General features: G+C 45.6%; 1 protein-coding gene across 3 annotated transcripts in view; it reads right to left on the bottom strand.

Moving 5' to 3' along the window:
• The window catches only part of FRMD4A (FERM domain containing 4A), a 332,058-nt gene that overhangs the window by 296,019 nt on the left and 15,755 nt on the right, over positions 1–20,284 (bottom strand). Inside the window, exon 1 of one of the 3 annotated variants that reach the window (XM_045874389.3) lies at positions 16,014–16,551. The exons of 1 other annotated variant lie outside the window; for it this stretch is intronic. In XM_045874389.3, the coding sequence (XP_045730345.1) occupies positions 16,014–16,106 (93 nt within the window). In that variant the 5' untranslated portion in view covers positions 16,107–16,551. Of the gene's footprint in view, positions 1–16,013; positions 16,552–20,284 lie in introns of those variants that run through there. One more of the 3 variants, XM_045874387.3, reaches the window with a different exon arrangement.

Raw genomic sequence — 20,284 nt, 5'->3', positions numbered from 1 at the left:
TTATTTCCGACTTGTACAAAACAGAGAGAGAGATGCAATAATCTCCTTCCTGCCTAAAGGCCATGATCTGCCTTCCATCTGTGCAGGGGACTTTTTTTAAAAGGATGATGCACAGCCTATACACATTCCCTTTTGGTCATGCAAGGGTTACAGATTTTTTTAAGACCCAGGACTGTTTCAGGTCTGTAGGAGTTCCAAATTCGGCAAAATGTAAAAGTCTCATAGCGGACTCTTTGACCTTGGGAGGATGTCAAAGAGGGAGAGGCTATTTCTGAGGGGATTGTATTTTAAGTGTCCGCAATATGCAAGGAAGGAATGTTTTCAGAAAGGGACATCTCAATGTGCTGTGTTCCTTCCTTTCTCTCTTATAACCTCCTGCACCAGGAGGATTTCATTTCTTGTCGAGTGCATTGGACACTCACACTGATCTTGCCCATATGTCTGCATAATATGGTCAGGGTAAAGATAATAGATAGGTATAGGGACAGTCAAAGAGATGGATGATAGATGATATCTGAAATACAGAAGAGAAAGAAAAATAATCTATGTCCATGTGCATCAGTTAAGATACGTCAGAGTCTTGTTACTCAAAGTGTCTTGCGCGGACCCTGGTTTCAGCACTACCTGGGAGCTGGTTAGAAATGCAGATGCTCGGGCCCTGCCCCACGCCCCAGACCTAAAGAATCAGCATCTGCATTTGACAAGATTCCCGGGTGATCCCTTGTCCACTGAGGTTTGAGAAGCCCTGCTTTCGAACATAACAGCCTAGAACGGAGAACGGTGATTTTTGGTGACTTGTAAGTTACGGAAATCTTAGCCCACATGAAATCTTAGATGGGAAACACAAGAACGATGGCAGAAGTATTCTGGTGAGGCAGGGCTGGGGGAATCGAAGTCTCCCCGATGCCCTCGGGTGGCACCTCCCACCCCTGTACCTCTGTGCAGCACCTGCTTTTCTCCTCTGGGGGCAGGGAGGATTCCCAGCGCACGTACCCTAACACCTATGGCTTAGAGAACGCAGACCACCACTTGGAGTCTTCTGAACAACAGCGAAGCCCTAGCATCTTATGGGCTCTCAAACAATAGTAGATGATCATTAACAACTGATTTTCAAGCAAGATGATGCACCAAAGTCGAGCTCAGAAATTGCACAGAAGGACCTAGGAGGAGAAATCAAGGAAAGCAGGGGGATGGCACACTGAATACAAGAGGAAAACAAGAAAGACAGAGAGAAGGAGAAATGGAAGAGGCCCCGATCGTCAGGGCTGCCAGATAAAATATGGGGCACCCAGTTAAATTTGAATTTCGGATAAACAACACGAGGCGTCCTTACACTAAGCAGCTATTTGTTAAAATTCAAACGTAACTGAGTGTCCTGTGTTTTCATTTGCCGAAGCTGGCCATCCTGGTTCCTCCCTCAAGGACACTTTTCTCAGCAGCTTGGGCCCCAAGAGTCCCACTCTAATTTAGACCCCAGTCCGATCCCTGGAGTCAAACTGCCTGGATTCAATCCCAGACCTGCTACTGCTGGCTGTATGACCCTGGGCCCATGATTTCATCTCTCCGGCTGTTCTCCTCTGCTCTACACTGGGGATGCACACCCACACCTGCTCATTGCATAACTGTACTTTACATTGTTGGCTATCAGGTCAAAGTCTCCCGGGTCTCGGCAACGTTCTCTCTGACTTTGCTCCCGGTCATTTTCTTGGAGACCTGAGATCAGTGTGGAGAGGTTGGGGAGGGAGAGGAAGATGAGGTGCCTGAAAACCCGTAGAAGGAGGTGCTCTCCCCTCCGTCCCCAGGGGCCTGGCCGGCGCGTCTATCTGATCAGTGCATTTCCTTCCTCCTGTTCCCAGAGGGCTGTATCTGGAGATGTGCTGGGGAAGGAGGGAGGAAAATGTGTCACTTGATATTTGCTCCTTGACCCTGGCTGACCCGGCTAATTCATTGCAGGATGGAAGGAAGCACAATGCGGAGGCCTTCCTTTGCCAGAACTTCTTGGCCTGACGTCTCAGCCATCAGGGAGCGAGATCTAGCTTCCTCGACACTTTAGCTGAGCCACGGGAGAGCCAATTGCCTGGCAAAGTGGACAAGTCCTAGCACAGTGACATCTTCTATCTCAAGGTAAAAAATTCTCAGAAAGCTGCTAAATCCCGGAGCCAGCGTTTGGGGATGTGTTATTTCTTCCTCTCGGAATAAACCTGACCCACCAATGAAGCCTCGTTGTCTTGAAGCTTTTCTTACCGTCTTTCTTCCCCGTGAACCGCAAAATCCGAGACTATATTCCAGTAATGGACTGTTTTTGAACATTAGAACAAGAAAGCCAAGGTACCTGGAAGCATGTGGGGCTCAAAGTCCCCCTCATCCCCTGGAGGAGATCATGGAGCCAGGTTCCGAGGTAGACGCTGACTCAGAATCCCTAATGGAATTGAACAATGATCCCGAAACTGCTATCTGAATGCTGTGATTTCCCTAAAACAGCGTTCTTGGCTTTACTCCTCTTCTTGGCACTGACCCATTGCCTGCAGCAGCAAATCTTTCCCAGGAACCTATTGTTACTTGTGTATCTGATAGTTTACAGCAGAGCACACTGACGGCAACATTTAGTAAGAAAAGGAAAAAAGAAGTGTAGGGTGAAAAGGACAAAACGGAGGCTTCCAACATCCTGGAAGAGGCAGAAACTGCCTCTTTTTTGGCCCTCTGCACGGCGGGTTAAGACGCTATAGAAAAGTCATTGCCAGGCCTAGCTGCAGCCTGTATGGAAGCTGGGCGTCAGACGCAGAGATTCCAAACAGGAGTACGCACTTTCTGACCCTCCACTGGGGATACCCATCCCCAGTGTATTCTCTGTTCTCCCCAAGAACACCCCTTCAACCGCCGCCAAGGGGCTGTGCTCAGTCACCAGGTATGCACAACGCACAATGGGGTGAAATGGAGTAGCTCTGTATTGTCGGGGCTAAACGCTCCGAATGCATTCATTCCCTTCTGGGAAAAAGAACTGCCTTGCTCAGAGCGCAATGTTCCCATGTCTCAGCTTACCTTTAAGCATTTCTGATACACCTGTTGGGATCATTAGTTCTGCCAAGAGAAGGGAAGTAGGATGCTTTGTTCTATTTTTTACTCTCAATGGTCTGTGTTGCCATTGTGTTGGTTTCCCTTTCAGAAAGGAACACAAACAGGAGGGGAACTTACACGATTCTCTGCTGCTTGGCAGGGGTGGAAAATACAGGCATATAAATAAATACATGGAAAATAAGAGTAAACTAGGAAATGAAGGATGATAGAAATAGAAAAAAGAGCTACTTAAAAGGGTGGGATAACTGTGAAAAGGCTTCTGGAATGAGCTGCCCCATTTGTTAGCTGGCAACAAAGGTAAAAAAGGTAAGCAAATCTTATCATCTCCTAAAAGGAATGAATAGGGTGGAATTTATATAAGGGATACTGAAAAATGTAAGGAACGATATCTTGATTTATTTGAGAGAGAGAGAGAAACAGAGAGAGTGCAAGCCGGGGGTGGCGGACCGGCAGAGAGAGAGTCTGAAGCAGACTCAGCACTAAGCGCAGAGCCCGATGCGGGGCTCCATCTCAGGACCTGAGATCACGACCTGAGCCGAAACCATGAGTCAGACGCTTAACCAACTGCGTCACCCAGGTGCCCCAAGGAGCAATATCTTTAACTGTCATTTTGAAAAAGCCTCGGAAGCATTTTTGTATGTTTCTTTTCTTTTCTTTTTTTTTAGATTTTATTTATTTATCTGACAGAGAGACACAGCGAGAGAGGGAACACAAGCAGGGGGAGTGGGAGAGGGAGAAGCAGGCTTCCTGCCGAGCAGGGAGCCCGATGTGGGGCTCGATCCCAGGACCCTGGGATCATGACCTGAGCCGAAGGCAGACGCTTAACGACTGAGCCACCCAGGAGCCCGTTTTGTTGGCTTTCCGATCAAGGTGGTCCATTCCCCACCCGCTCCCTGTGCTCAGACACACCACAGCTGTGTAAGGGTTTCACTCAGTTCGCCCAGACTCTTCCTCCCACCTTCTGCTTTGAATCTACTTCTCTAATTTCTCCGGCCTCCGTCTGACTGTTTCATGCAAATGCTTCCAGCCCTAACACTTTAAGACTCATGCCCCATTCACCTGTCTGTGGGGCTTGTTTCAGAGATCACAGGCACCAGCAAACCCTCTTATCTGGCCTTGGTTTTATCTTCTGAAACTCCTGCCCCCTCTGCTCCGTGTCCTGCCCGAGACCTAGGTCTGTGGCCGGGTTCAGGCCCAGAATGAGCTGCTGCTTGTCGGAAAAAAGGAGGCTAAACATCGAGCCTCAATAAAGATGAATAAAATCTTAACTCAAAATATTCCCTGCAGAGTGTTGAGAAAATATGGCCCAGGTATATTGATATTTGATTATTTAACTTCCTAAAGATATAGCACGAAGGAATTAAAGTAATGAATAGCTAACAGTTCCATTGATCTGCTTTTCCTGGGGACGGATGTCCTTGGGAACCCTTGGGTTAAGTGCTAGAAGGCAGTCAGTTCACAGGGACCATATCTAGGAAGAGGCAGAAATAAAGCTATCCTGAGATGAAAATGAAAGAGACACGTCTCTGTTGCAAATATGACAAGTGAGCGTTGCTATTCAGAAGGGACAGTTAGGAAGCGAGACTGGCATTGTCTTCCAGCCTGGAGCACCCTTCCACCTGGTTAGGATCAGGAGTTCTGATAGGAAGAGCCAACGCGTTCCTCAGAAAGGGAGCTGTGAATCCGTTCAAGTTCTCCCCCGGGGACTTGGCTGAGACCCCAGAACTCCCTTCCATCTAGCATGAAAGAAGTGATTTAGAACTAAAAGGTTTTAGTTCAGCTGTTACCAGTCAACCACCTTGATCATAAAAGAACCTCATTTTGGTTCTCATGTGGCCTCTGGTTTTGAGTTGCACCACACACTGCTGGTCTGTAAATATGGGTTAGCGGCAAACTATAGACCTCTGGGTGGTGGGGCGATGGCTTCATTGGCTGAAACTGTTCGATACGGTTTCCTTTAACACTGGGAACATCTGCTGAAAGCAGAAGAATGTGGCTGATGCTAAGCTGTCCTATCAGGCAGTAATTGGACTGTAGGTTCAGTTGCTCCCCAGTTCTTTTCTCCTTGCTAGGTGATAAAACTATGCTCTCAGCAAAGAGGATGCTGTCTTCCTATTTCCTATAGCTGGAGGACATGCATTCAATTTATTTAAATATATTTTAAAATTTGCATTTAACCTGTCAAAAGAGTTTTTTTCTTTTCTTTTTTTTTAAAATAAATTCTGATTTAGCAGTAGGATTATGATGCCAGCTGGAAGGCCTGAGGATCTATTCCAGGATTAGGTTTTTTTTTTTTTTTAATTGAGATGTCTCCTTTTTATGAAATTCAAGACTGGGGAGAGAGAATACATAGATGTTTAGGTTGGGGTGGCAATCTTTTTATTGTAGAGGTTAAAAACTGGCATCTTGTGGGTCAAATGTAGCCCACAAATGTGCTTCGTTGGCATGCAGTGCTTTTTTTTGAGCTTGGATTGTTTGCCAGCACAAAAAAATTGAGATATTTCTCTCTCTCTCTCTCTCTTTCTCACACACACACAGACATTTTCCCTTAACTTAGAAAAAAATTGCACAAAATTTTTTTGGAAAAGTCGGAAGTGCAGGACCAGCAAGCCCTGTCTCCCTGGTGGCAGAGCTGAGTAGTGCTGGCCCCATTTGCTAGGGCCCCTTTCCTTGTTGTCCTAGTTATCTGACTGCCTGGCTCGTATAGGGTTTGAGTTATAATGCCTGGATGGGGCCTTACTTTACAGGACACTGAATGTGAATAGAGGCATTCCAGGATTAACATGAAGGATTAGGTCCCAAGGGTACCATAGGAAATACATATAAGCTCTTGAAAATAACCATTTTCTGATTGGTGAGTCTCCGAAGGAACAGGAAAGTCTTGGCCTGCACATTACACACGTTTCTCTCATGCCACCTTAAGGCCATTTGATTGAAGGAAAAAGGAAGTCACGAAGTCTCAAAGATACTTTTATCTGCTGTTAGGCATGTTGGTTCACTACTGTCCAGAGGGGACCGCAGAACACACACGTCTAAGGAATTGTACTAGAAATAAGGGACAATGAAGATGCTCTGAGCACGGACCCTGACTGAACAAAATGCCACAGGATATTGGTATTATCGCACTGAGAAGACATTGGATGGGATGGCACATAGCCTAGGGAGCCTGGCTCCTGCTTTTTGGACACTGGTCCTTGGCAGAGACTGCCCAGCTGCCATTGGAAGTGATCACATGAGTGTATCGCTCTGTGCTGCTGAGTTCAAATCAGTAAGTGTTTCTGGAGGATTTTATTTTTCTTCCGTAGCTCCTCTTCCTAAAAGCTCTGCTGCTTGAAAACTCAGAGCTGGAGCCCAGCAGGATGAGGGGTGCCCTCCCCTCTCCCTCTCCTTAAGTAGTGGGTTGACGTTTTCACAACAGGGGTTCTAGGACCTGGCCCCCGCATTGCTGCCTATACGCACGGACTTGGCCACGCAACACAGCCCTGCAAGAGCAAGGGTGTTACTGCTCGTGTGCAGAAGGGTGTGCTCTGAGCACTGACAACTGAGCTCATCCGTGCCCAGGCCCACCAGTTCTGCTCCACAAACAAAATAGTCTTATTCACCATCATCAGCTCACAATCGTGGGAGGGACCCACAACACGTCTGCTATTAAAACTGTTCTCACACTAGTTCTCACACTGGTAGTTCACACTCCCAGAGGCACCTCCTTACCTAGAAGGGGAACATGGGCGGTGATGGGGAAGGGAAATCTGCACGCTGGAACTGGGTGAACCCTCTGATGGGATCTACCTCACGGACTGTTCAAATCGCTAATGGCTGTTATTTTCCTTCAACCCAACTGGCAGTTAAGAGCACAATTTTCTTCTACAAGAACATCATGGGGCGCCTGGGTGGCTCAGTTGGTTAAGCGACTGCCTTCGGCTCAGGTCATGATCCTGGAGTCCCGGGATCGAGTCCCGCATCGGGCTCCCTGCTCGGCAGGGAGTCTGCTTCTCCCTCTGACCCTCCTCCCTCTCATGCTCTCTGTCTCTCATTCTCTCTGTCTCAAATAAATAAATAAAATCTTTAAAAAAAAAAAAAAAGAACATCATGAAGGCCCAGTGAAACAGAGCCTGATGTCAAAGACATAACTTCTTCCATTTCAATTCAAACCCATTTGCTTTTGCAGGCCAGCTCCGAGGCCTTAAATCCAGAGTTCAAATTAGGACTTGCTCTTTTCAGTCCCTCAGTGGCTGGCTCAACCCTAAACTATACTTTCTAAATATATTCTGGGACTTGGCTGGGTTATGAAGCCCTGACACATGATTACATCAATCCATTTTTTAAAAAAAATTTCAGAAGCCAAACAAAACAAAAGAGGTCTTCTTCAGATAGATCTTAGGAGAGCTAAAACTTCGAGGGGGAATGTTCGCTTTTGATATAGGTGACCAACAAAAGATATTGAAATTTTTCATCTTCTTTCTTGTGGGTTTATTTATTTATTTATTTGTGGCTGGACAAGCTGTAAGGGACAATGCAGTTCTACCTTTCTGATACGGTGGTTTAAGTGTGTGTGTGGTGGGGGGGTTGGAGATGTCAAATAGGAACACTGTGTTTCTAGGGTGCCACCAGGAGGAAGACTCACTCTTGGCCTTGGTTGTCATAAGCTTCCTTCCCCTCATTACTCCCCATCATAGCCTCTACTTGCTGTGTCCGAGATTGACTTTGGTGGAGTGAAAATTGTCCCCAGACTCTCTCTTTTCCTGTCTGCATTCTTTCCCCCTTCCTAGGCTGTGCTCTCTTCTCTTCCTCCCTGGTGCCTCTGTTTCTGGAAAACTATACTTCAGGTACTGTTTCTCAAACTTGAGTCCATGTTGTATGGCCCAGAGGTTCAGATTCAGTATGTCTGGGTTGGAGACTAGGCCTCTGTGATTTAGAAAATGCCCAGCAATTTTGATGCATGCCGTTTGCACACAGGCTTTTTGATAACAGTGTAATGAGGTGATTTCCTAGTCCCTATCTTCCATGGCTAGCAGCAGCACTGGATAGCCTGACGGTCCCTTCTGAGAATTTCTTCTACCTCACTGGCTGCTCCTTACTAGTCTTCGTTGCTGGATCCTTCTCATGGAATTGACCTCTAAACTCTAGAGTGGCCTCGGGTCCAGTCCTCAGACATCTCCTTGTCCCCATCCACATACATTCCCCAGGTGACATCTCCTGGTCCTGTGGCTTTAAACACCATCTGCTGGCGGTATCCTAGTTTAACTATCAACTCGCTAGAAAAAAAATAAGGCCTGATTTGTAATGTTTGCTAATTTGTATGGTGCATTTCTCCCACCATGACCCATCTCAAGCTGCCCACCTGTCACCACTGAATGGGGAATTGGGAAGAGATGCGCACAATCGGCTCTTGAGAGCCTGGACGAACCAGCTTCAGGGCACCCATGACGATGTCCACATTTACCTCCATAGCCCAGAACTCTCACCTGCACATGAAACTTACATTCTTAATATTCTCCATGTGAATTTTAATCATCTCGAGTTCACTCCATCCAAATAGAGCTCTCAGTCTCCCCCCCGCCTCTGCTGTCACTCCCACCGGCCTCTCGGCAGTGCCTCCAATCTTAGTGTCAACCCCAGGTTACAGCTGCCCAGGAGTCAGTCTTGACCCTTCTCTTCCTCTCCTCACTTGCCACCCGATCCATCAGCCAATCTTGTCAACTCTACCTTCTAGATAAATCCAGAATCCATTCATTTCTCATTTCTCAGCACCTCTAGAATATCCTCTGATCTAAACCATCATCATCCCTCATCAGGATTATTACACTAATGACCTAGTGAGTCACCCTGCTTCCGTCCATTTTCCTATCAGCCTTGTAGCCACGGGGATTCTTTCAAAACATGTCAGTTGATGTCACCCTTCTGTCCCCAGGCCACTGGTCTTCTTCTGTCTCACTCAGAGGAAAACCCCCAAGTCCTTATCATGGCCCACACAGCCCTCTGTCACAGGGGCTCCTAGCACTTCCCTGATGGCTGCTCTGTTCCATGTACCCCATCCCCTCACTCTGCTCCAGCTCCAGCTACCCACCCCCCCAACCCCGACTAGTTTCCAAGCCCATCAAGGATGCTCTGGAGTTGCATCTCTTATATACTGGTGGTTTCTTCTCCTGGGCACAGTCCTTCCCCAGAGGGCTCTGTGGCTCATCCCCTAACTCCTGTATGTCTCTCCTCAAACATCTTTACCGAGAGCCACATCATCTAAAATTGCAGCACCTCCCTGCTCTATTTTTCCTTAGAGGCCTTAGCATCACTTAAGAGACTTTGCTACATCCCCTAGGTCTTGAGCACGGCCTGGCATGTAGTAGGTATTAAATAAAAATCTGTGGAATTAATAACTAATGTATTGGGTCCTAAGTATTACATTCCCTGCAGTATTTGTATTTTGAGACTGATCTGTTTGAACTCGGACCACATTTTCCAGAAATGATCAATATACTTCTAAGCCTTATTGGTTTTCCTGATTAATGTTCCAATAGAGGTATCAGAGGACTATGTGGAAGCATTATCCATGTGGAAATGTGACCTTGGCATTTTTGAGAGAAGTTAGCAAGCAGTAGAGGAAAAGGATCAGAGACATACTTATTGACTATCTCAAAATACTCATATACAGATTCTGACTGGGAAGGAGGAGGACAGCCCACACACTCAAAAGTGTTAATTGTGTAGAGGAATTTCAGTAAGTTTTTCATGAGCAAGTTCTCTACCAAGAAGAGCTAGCATCCTAAAATAAGTCACCTCTTAGGACTAACAATGACACAGATATTCATCTGCATAAGAAAGGCAGTCACTTTGCAACCCTATCCTTAGGGTACAATTCTTTTTGATTGAAGGACTGAGTTTATGACAATGAAGACATTCTTTTTATTCATCTATTCACATTCATTCAATAAATATTTGTTCACCCAATATACATGCCAGGCACTGTTCTAGGTTCTGGAGCTTAGGAGAAAAACTGACCAAGTCCTTTGAAGCAGTTATCTATTGAGCGACCAGAAAGGAAAAGAAAGAAAGAAAAATCCACAGATGTGGTGTATCCACTCTCAGATTAGAAGACAAAGGTCCATGGCCACAGTTTCTTCCATATTGTTTTATACATGTAAGATAATATTGTTCTCAGAGGTGCATTAATGAATCAATCCAAACAAAAGTGTACTGTTTTTAACTGTGTGTCCAAAGAAACTCTAATGTTACACAGGTGGATAGTATTCACTCTGCTAGAGCAATTTATAAGAGATCTGTTTTCAAAACATCCACAGAAAGTGTTCAGAGATTACATGATTGATTTTGAGGACAGAGCTGCAATGTAGCAGGTTGAAAAGCTCATTCTGGCCAAGATGGGAAGTCATTGGTTTAACTTGACATAAGCTATTGTAAGAAATAAAATCAGTGTCAGGTCACCAAGTTTGGGTCACTTAGAATTGCACAGGACTAGCCAATATGGGGGAAAAGGGCCTTCCACTCGGCCTGTGAACCAGAGAACTGGAGTCCCTGCTAGGCCATGTTCTTCTCCAGAGAGCGCTATATTTATAGAAGGAACAAAACCTTATGCAGGATGAGGGGGTTGGATAATAGTATGTGTGAATACACTGATCTGTCTGAACAGTTTCTTGGCTGTCTGCTTTCAATGGTAATAAATATCCACTAAAAGCCGTCTGCTGTATGTGTTTCTGGTAAAGTCTCACACTTCCCTGCATGAATACATTCAGAATATAAGCACCACACACTCGACTATAGAGACTCTGTTGTATTCTGAATCCTTAAGTTATGCAGTTTAGCAGCTGTGATAATGTAATGGTTTGCAAAATAATAGACTGGCAATACGTCAACCTGAAATAACACATCAAATAATGAATAATGTGCGTGCAAAGAGGTTTAATTTATACTGCGTTAAAAATACTGCTCCAGAAATATCACACCATTTCAGTCTTTCCAAGACAAAAAAAAAAAAAAAAATCCTTTCACTTAAATATTCAAATAATTGTGGCAAAAGAGAATGCTTTCTTGTTCCTTTTTCTTTTTTTTTAACCCAATAAAGATGTCAAATTTACATTACTCTGTGAAGAAACATACGCTGAGTCTGGTCAGTTGTTCACACACATGCTTCCTTCTACTTTAAGACACATGGTATGGTCTAAGAGTTTAGAGCATTTGTCTCCTCAGTTTGTATGAACACGTAAGAGCAAACACATTTCCCGTCAGCAATAACTGGGCATGGGGTAATTTAATGTAAAAAAAAATGAGGCTGTTTCTGTTTATTTCTTAATTCTGGTCTTCTTCCCAAATTTTCTCTCTGAGGGAAGTTTATAAAAAACTTTCAGATTTCATTTATTTTTCTCATCTAGTGAATATTTATCACACTCCTATTATGAGCCCAAGACCAAGATGTGTTTCCTGCCCTCAAGGAGCTTGTCATCATGTGGAAATTTTACGTGACAGAAATAGGATGGAAACAGGGGGATTCAGTGCAGTGTGATCTGTGCTGCTGTGGGTAGGGGAAAATGCAGTGTGTAGGGGAGCCCAAAGGAAGAGCACTCATTCAGACTTGGGGAGGGGGCAGGGTTTCTGAAAAGCCTTCCCAAGGGTGTTAATTTTAGGCTAAAAGGATGTGACTGGGAAGTTAAGGAGGTAGAGGGAGGAGGCGGTGTGTGTCAGGCAGACCAAAGCACATGCAAAGGCCCTGAGGCAGGGGAGAGCATAGTGGTTTAGAGGAGCCTCAGACGTGTGCAGTGTGGTTGGAGTCTAGCACTCTCAGGGTAAAGTAGGGGGAGAACCGAGGCTGGAGAGGGTAGCAGGGTCCTAATCATGAAGGCCTTGTAATTTTATTTAGGCATTTATCTAAGTACTTATCTTGAAGCAGGAACCACTTCAGGGTTTTAAGTAGATTAGTGGACACGACCATGCCTCTGTTTTAGAAAGATCACATGGCTGCAACACAGAGCATGGACTTGGTGGAACACAAATGGCAACTGTTTGAAAGTGAAAGGCGGTGGTGGCTGAGCCAAGAGGAGGGAGGAGGCAGGGAGGGCACCTGGGTTCTGCTCGGGGTGTTCAGGTAGCTGGTGGACTGAAGGAGGAGCAGGATTGTGAGCAAGATGACCAATTCCATTTTGGACATGTTGAATTTGAGGTATTGCAGCATTCAGGAGAACAGAGATGTCCAGCCCTTCCTGGGATATGTGGGTCTGGATGCTAGAGAGGATAAATCAGCAGGAAGAGGAGCATCCTTCATAAACACACATCTGAAACAGCGGGCTGGGCCACAGGAAGCTTTGCCTACTTATTCTTGGGTTTTGGAACTCTAAAGAAAGGTAATTTCCAACATGATGACATTTCCTCATGGTGTAGGATCATAGTAGTTTCATAAAAACATTAACCCCGCTCCAAGGCAAACTCCCAGGGAAAAGGTCTACATTTACTCTTTCCTTAATTCATTTACATGTTGTGCTCTTAGATGCATGAGAATTTTCCATGAAGTTCATTTTTACCTCTGGAGTAACAACATCTGGCTTTGGAAGGAAGGGACCCTATAGAAGCATATGGGCTTGAGAAGTTTAGTTAGTTGGCATTTTCGTGCAATGAATTTGAAACATTTTGTTTTCTAAGTGTCTTACATAAAATTGGGAGTCCAAGGCAAATCATCACCAGGAAATCCTGTCTGTCTTGGCTTTACTTGGTAAAGATCCCTAAAGGACCTCTCCAGGTGACAGTGAAGTGTGACCAAGAGTGTGATGACCAAGGCCATCAGCTATGAAAAATACAAGCCGAGTGTTCCTCCACTCAAAGTTAGGCAAACTTTAAAAATACTCTGTCATTAATGATTGTTTTCTATATGTGAGGTATTGTGTTAGGTCCTTATTTACGTTCCCTCTAATCCTTAACAACTGCCCTCAATGGGGGATAGTGCAGATGTATAAACTAAGAACACTGAGTAAGTCTGGTCACTCTGGTCAAGAACACACAATTAGTAAAGGGTGAGGCTGTCAGTTTTGGGGACCCAGTGACTGCAAGCCCTACCCTTTCTATCCCACCTTCCTACTTTCGGTAGCACCTAAATTGTCTTCATTTCTTGTTTTGTAGCTAAATTCATGCCCTGTTATGTCAATACTGTTTTGTTTATGTAAACCTGTATCCCTAATCTCTCTTGTCTTACCAAGCAAAGTATTTATATTTCTGCTGTTTTTCCCACCTCACCTAGCTCCGTGATGGGCTCGTGGTAGTCCGTGAAACCATGAACAAAAACCGAGCCTGGTCTTGCAGCCCAAGTGAGTGTTTCTGAATCAGGATTTGATAGAGGTCTAGAAACATAGTTAAAAAGGTGTGCTTCTTTTCTTTCAACTCAACTGGCAGTTGGAAAACAGGAACAACTATGCACTCCTGGGTGCCTGAGGGCACATGACCAGCCCTGGAAATCGTTTTCTCCTCGGTCGTGAGTCTTCTATATTCCCTTTCATGGGAAGTCCTGGTGACAAGTTGCTTACAATCCTTTGCTTGGGGGCAGGCTGCCATGTTGATGCTCCCCCAGGGAGCAAAGGTGATGAAACAGGGACAGAAGATACTGGGTCCTTAGACATGGGTCCTGTTCTGTGGTCAACTCTATGTCCCTGGACAGAAGATTAAACCCCTCCGTGCCTTGGCTTCCCTGTTCCTACAGGACAAGAGTGATAACCCCCATTCTCTGTGTCTCGCCAGCAACTCAGGATCGTAATACGAAGTAACGAATATAAAAGTGCATTGGAGTAAAGACAGTGCATACACGAGATTTAGGATCATCACATTTCGCGAGACGATGGAAACCAACCCGAATGTCTGTTACCCTCTAGGCTGCTGATGTAACTGGAAAAGGGCCACTGCTTTTAAGGCAGGGAGTCCCAAGAAAAGAGTGCTGGTTCTCAGTATCTGCCCTTAAAGCAGATGCCGCGTCTCACCTTTCCTGCCCTCCTTTTACACAAATGTTTGACTCTGATTCTGAAAATTGTCATCAAGTCGGCAACAGTATAAAATGCCCAGTTGGAATTGACACATTCATCCTAGGTTCCAATTAGTGTCAACCTCCCTTAGAGTGGAAGGGGAGATGGGCGGCTCATAAGGAATGCAGGGGCACTCTTCCTATGAGCGATGGTGTCCCAGCCCCATCGCTTCACCTCTAGCAACTGAGATGAATAGGATGTCTGACGCTCCAGTGATGTGTGTGCTTTCTCCTAAGGGCCCAGCAGCTTGCAGATCTAAGAGGCAGGTAACACGGGTGTGTGCCCATGGGCAGAAAATAGGTCTGTGTGTTTTGAACGTAAGTAGATGCCAACACATGTGACAATGTTTTATGTATGACGCTGTGTTCATAGGCTGTCCGTTTTTCTTAAATTGGCTAACAATGAATAACAGAAATGGTAACTGCATACATCTGGATTTATTAAAAATCCACGATCTATCAAACATCCATCTGGAGATTCTAATGGTTAAATAAAGGTTCCTATGGAATTTTTTTGTGCCTATGCCCAGATAACTCTCTCCTAAGTATTGCCAGGTTCCAGAACTCCAGCGTGTACAATTCATGTTTCTAAATGACTAGTTGGGCACAGAACACATGATATAAACTTAGTTACCGCAAAGGTCAGGAAATTCTCAACAAAACCTAAAATCATATCCAATATAAGCCTGATATACTTTTAACATTTGCTGTAACTGTTAGTCCTATGCTCAAAAGCTATTGGTATAGAAGGGAGCATGCGATAGGCACTTACTGTATACTAGTTGATGACTCTGAGATTGAGCCCAAGACATATGTCTCAAAATAAAGACCTACAGACAAACAGAATAGGAAGTGAAGCTTTTTTCTCTTCATCAGCACTCAAGTGGCAGAAAGAACGTCCCTCATTACAAGTCAGGAGATCAGGCCCACCTGCATTCTAAATAGACCCTCATATTTTAAAGTTTCAACTGTGCTTTCCTTACATTTAAAAATCACTGAGTACTAAGCCAGAAAAAGTGACTCGAATTCAACCCTGGTCCCCTTTATAAGATGCAGCAGGTTGCTTATCCATCAAGAGAGCTTTTTATGAAGTTATTTGCCTTATGGCTGTTAGATCCCACCTTAAACCAGGATGTCTAAGTAGACTCTACAGCCCACAGAGGGGCCTGCCGTGATTCAAACAGGAGCTTCGGGGTTTCTGAGACCCACAAAGCATTCCACCCCGCAGGGGTGTAGGCATTTTGTCCCTCCATGAACGAGCCCAACATCCCAAGGACACCTAGCTTTGTATCAACTTCAGTCATCCCCAAAAGTGCATTAGTCACTCCGAAGAAGGACAAATCCTTATTATTTTACAGGATCATCTCTGCCAGGGGTTGCCATAAAGTAAGCACGCTTCAGAAAATTAACAGAGTCATTTCGAGCCTAAATCCGTAGTATTAAAAAAACAATCCAAAATGATAGCAAGGTATGTGAAACAGCGACAACACAACAGAGGGGATTCTCTTCAATGGGGGCATAATTTAAACCCCCCAGGCATCAAAGCCTCCCTTGAAGACACGGTCACCCCACAGAGGACATTTGCAGCTGTGTCGTACTAATGCATCTGCCTGCAGCCCCTGCTCTTCTCCCCAGGCACTCACATCTTCCCATCCGATTCCGAAGGAAAGTCCCCACCCCAGTCTCTACCCTCCTACCTCATCTCTCACAGCACCCCCACATGCACACCTGGCAAAAATTTGTTTCAAATTTTTTCATCATCCTCTGTTAAGAAAAAAATTTACCCACGACCTAGTATTCTACCGTCCCAGGAATTCAAATTTTTCAGGAAAACAGGGCGACCAGAAGGGATGCTATGTACAATGAAACAAACAACTCCTTTTCTTTGGAGCAATTGCTCCACGCAAAGCAAACAGCCCGCCACGTCGCTTACCCTCTCCACGCTGCGTCTTCTCAGAGATCCATAAGGAATTTTCAGTAAAAGTCTTTGAGATCTGTTCGGGGCCACTGCAGCCTGAACCACCATGGTGTAGAGCCGCGTGTGTGCGTTCCTGTGTGTATGTGCGTTCCTGTGTGTGAGTGTGTGTGTGTGTGTGCGTGTGTTCCCAGCAAAGTGAGAGACAAGGCTTCCTCCAAACTAAGTTATGGTCTCCTGGAGGTTTCCCAAATATCAAATAACCGAAAGAGATTTTTCTTTCGACCATATGAGTCGATGTGGTTCGTTGGGAGGCGGGGGGATGGGGAAGCAGAAAAATAGCCCAAGTTCTCCAACTTCAGCCCGCCTTCAGCAGCAGCGTTGGCCGCCCCTTGTCGGTCCCTGCCTGTCAGTCCTTCGGTGAGACTGCGTGTCCCAGAAGTTGGCAAGCTGTGCCTCTGGGGAGAGTGATCCAGAAATGGCAACTTTGCTTCTCGTGGCTACAGACGGTAACCAGGTCAGTTGTCTAATCGAAGAGCTATCAGTCGTATTATTCATTCCATCACGTGACTCCAAAGCCCCTCGGCCATACAGTAGGTCACATGCTCACCTTAAAAAGACTGTTTGGAATATCACCATCTGGTGTGGAGATTAATGTGAAATCCTGCATTCTGATTTCACTCTTTTCCGAACACAGGAAAAATATTTGCAGACCCGTGACATAACGCACTGGGGACTTGGAGGGATCCTTGCTCGCGGTCATAAATTACACGTATGACCCTGAGCATCAGATGCACTTCTCTGGTTTTTCTCTCCTGCTTTCCAGTGCATAGAAAAATGAATGTAGGAGTGCAATTAATTATATATGTGAATGTAGTCCGCAGAGATAAAGTGTGAGAGAAGGGGAAAAAAAAAAATGTTGGGGTATCACGTGGTCTAGATGAATCGAATATATGAGACAGACTCGCATTTGGCATCTCTTCATTTAAATGTTTGTGTTATAGAACATTTATTTTTATGTGTGTCAGTAAATGTGAAGAAGTTCTGTTTGATTTTACAAGGCTCTGAAAAGGACTAAGTTCAGATTCATCCATCACGTTTGCCTATTCTTTTCTAAAAATAGCGTGTAATTCCAGATCAGATAATCCTCTGAAGGATGGTACACATGGCCTAAAATTTTAACTTTTCTGTAATATTTTGTAATTGATATATTCGTCATCTGTGGTCCCCTGTCTCTGCTCCCCCCTCCAAATATGCTTATCTATAGCAGAGAAAATTACAATAAAGAAAAACAAGTAAGGGGCTTCCAGAATTGGAGGGTGTTTTTTTGTTTGTTTGTTTGTTTGTTTGTTTGTTTGTAATGTATTTCTACATCAGCTGCTCCTCTCCATTCTGGGTTTTATGAAAGGGATGCCATTTCCTTTGTAGTAATTCATGCTTTTTGGTGTTAGCCTGATATCACTTACATGCTTTGGGATCCGGCTTTTATTTACTCTCTGCAGACCAGTTTATTGCCAACCATGGAAAAGAAAGTTCTGTTTATTCAAAGATTCTAATAGGAAGTGGGGCGGGGTGCAAGGGGGAAGAAGTGGAGGTTTACATGCTGGAAAATGAACCAGGAAAGACTCTCAGAAGGGGGGTGCTGGTGGGGGTAGGGTGGGAAGGATGGAAACGTGGGTCTGGTCACCCAGTGCAGACACACATTAAGAGGCAGTTAAAGAAAGCATCAAGTTGATGTGGGAAATTCCAAATATACAACAATCGGGCTTTGTTCGTAATTGGTTCCATATGTGCATGGAGGAGCCAGTGAGGGGGTGAGAGAGAAGGCCAGCAACAAGGAGAGACTTGCGGAGCGTCTCTGGCTAGGTGGTTGAGGTTTATATACCTTTTTTTCCCTTTTCTCGCTTCCTTCCTGCACTGCCTGGTTTCAAACTATTTTGGGGTGGCAATAGATCTGGAATGATACCCAATGATTGGGCCAAATGCATCGAATTTCCTTGATAAAACCCCACTCGACTACGTAACCGTTTTGAACAAAGGACAGGCACATTTTCAAAACACTTATCTGTCGCGAGTCCTGGGACTGCTTCCTTCCAGGGCGGTTTGAGAGGGGGCGCTGGACCACATCAGCTGAGAAGTCACTGTCTCTCCTCCCTGACCCGGACCAGGGCAAAGCCCCTGGGAACTGAATTTATTTATATTTGACTAAATGCAATTTCCTGTTTCCCAGGGGTATTAATGAGTGTTTCACTGAAGAGCTTAAGGCCTCATGGCACAGTTCAGATCATAAAGGACACTTTGATGAACTAAGTGCAAATAAAACAAAAACATATGCATTTGATTAAGGTTAAAATACATATAGAAGAGAATGTTAATGGAAACAAAAATACCCCTGAGCCAGGCTCGCACACAGTTGAGCCCCATCTACTCTACCCCCCGGGGGGTGAGGAGCAGGATCATTTCTCTATCAGAACCAGTGCCTTCTCCCAGCTAATGGGGAGGAGGAGGTTGGCTCTGGAGCTTTCTGCAGTCCCCACAGAGTAGCCAGCCACCTCCTCAGACAGATCTGAAGGCTCTCAAAGGTCAGCTTGTCCAAAACTATCTTTTTTATGGTTTTGCTGTAGGTGTTTAAGATTTACACATTTAAAATTAGTTATTGAGACAAAAGCATTTAATTTCAGAAGGCCACTGTTATAATACAGACCTGTTTCCCAGGAAGGGATATGCATTCACACCTTTGCAGATCTGACCACTTTCCGAGAGGTGAGGGGGACTAACGTTTACTGCGTACCTAGCAGTTGCCCGGCAGCGTGCTAGAAGGTGACCCAAGGCTATCTCAATGCAGAAATGAGCTTCGGGGTCCATATTTTACAGTTGATGAAACTGGGGCTCAGAGAGGTTAATAATTTGACCAAGGTAACACAGCTAGAACTGTCAGATCTAAGATGAAACCAAAGTCAAGATGTTTGATTTCAGGGCCTGACTTGGCCCATTATATACTCTCACGTGACACAGAGGACTTCATCAGATTACAGCAGGTTAGAAATCCAGAAAGGACAGATATCCATGGGACCTAACAGAGAAAGTGAAAAATCCCTGGCTTTGAAAAAGAGAGAATTTAAGCCAGGAAATGGCATAAGAAGGAGCAGTTCTAGAGTCTCCAGAACTGCTGTTCTGCTCTCCCTTGGTGAGGAGCATGGGTGACAAGAAGAGCAAAGAAGCCCACAGGAGCTAGGGAGGCAGGACAGCCCCTGGCCTGAGGGGTAAAGGGAGGAACCTAGGGCCCGGGTCACCTTGTAGAGGCTGGAACCCTGTGGACCCACGGGTAAGACCTGATCACTGCTGGAGCCCTGGGCCAAGGCCAAGTGGGGGGCAGGGGGGAGGGAGAGGAAGGCCCTGCTCCTCCCTTCTACTCCCCTCCAGCCTCCTCGCTGCATCCTCCATGCACTGATGTCAGCCGGTTGACAGGGAGCCCTGGAAACAGCCATTGGGGCGGGGGAGGGAAAGAGGAAGAAGAGATCTGAGGGTAGATGCCCAAGATCAGCACTGAGACCAGAGACTTGGGAATAAAGGACTGGGAGAGGGTGAATAAAGAGTAACTATAAGACAACAGAAAAGCAAGGGGGAAATATTTGGAACAGAGTATTACTTACAGAAAGCATGTTTTTGCCAGGATGGTGGGCACGGAGGTCCCCCGCGTACCCAGGGCACAGTGTAATGGCCCACGGGACAGATGGGGAGCCTGCTGCGGGGATGCAGTGAGTGAACCCCCAGGAGACGGGATGGAGAAGACCCACCTCTGCTCTAGAGCCCCTGTAGCTGCTGTGTTTGATGCCTCTTGGAGCAGAGCACCCAGGCCTGGTGGAGAGTTTTTTTTGTTTATTTTGAACATTTCCTTCCCATCTCAGTGAAAATGTTTACATTCAAACTCTGGAATGAAAATGCATAGGGATCGATTGAACCATATTTCAGGAAAATCAATGGTCTTGACACACCAAAGCAAGATGTATCAAATCCAATGGGTGTTCTTGGTCACAAATAGCAGGAGGTGGAAGAGGGGGCTTGGGGGATAATGGCCTGTCAGGGAGAAAGCACGTGACAACACCAGAGCTAGTGGGGGGCAGCCGCAGGAGAGGGGAGACCCGCTGCTGAGTGTGTGGACAGGGGCACGGCAGCTGACACAGATCAGGCCAGCGACTGAGCTGGCATGTGCTGAGAAGCCATGGGAAGGTTGGTGGGGGGGGGGCGGAGGGGTTCCTGATAGGATACTGAGAACTGACACAGAAACG

This window comes from Mirounga angustirostris, unplaced genomic scaffold (assembly GCF_029215605.1).
Source record: "Mirounga angustirostris isolate CCGP_5_RB_7025 unplaced genomic scaffold, mMirAng1.0.hap1 SCAF_5, whole genome shotgun sequence".
Taxonomy (NCBI): Eukaryota; Metazoa; Chordata; class Mammalia; order Carnivora; family Phocidae; genus Mirounga; species Mirounga angustirostris.
The sequence above is the reverse complement of the archived record's forward strand: the minus strand, read 5'-3'. Positions and strand labels throughout refer to the sequence as shown.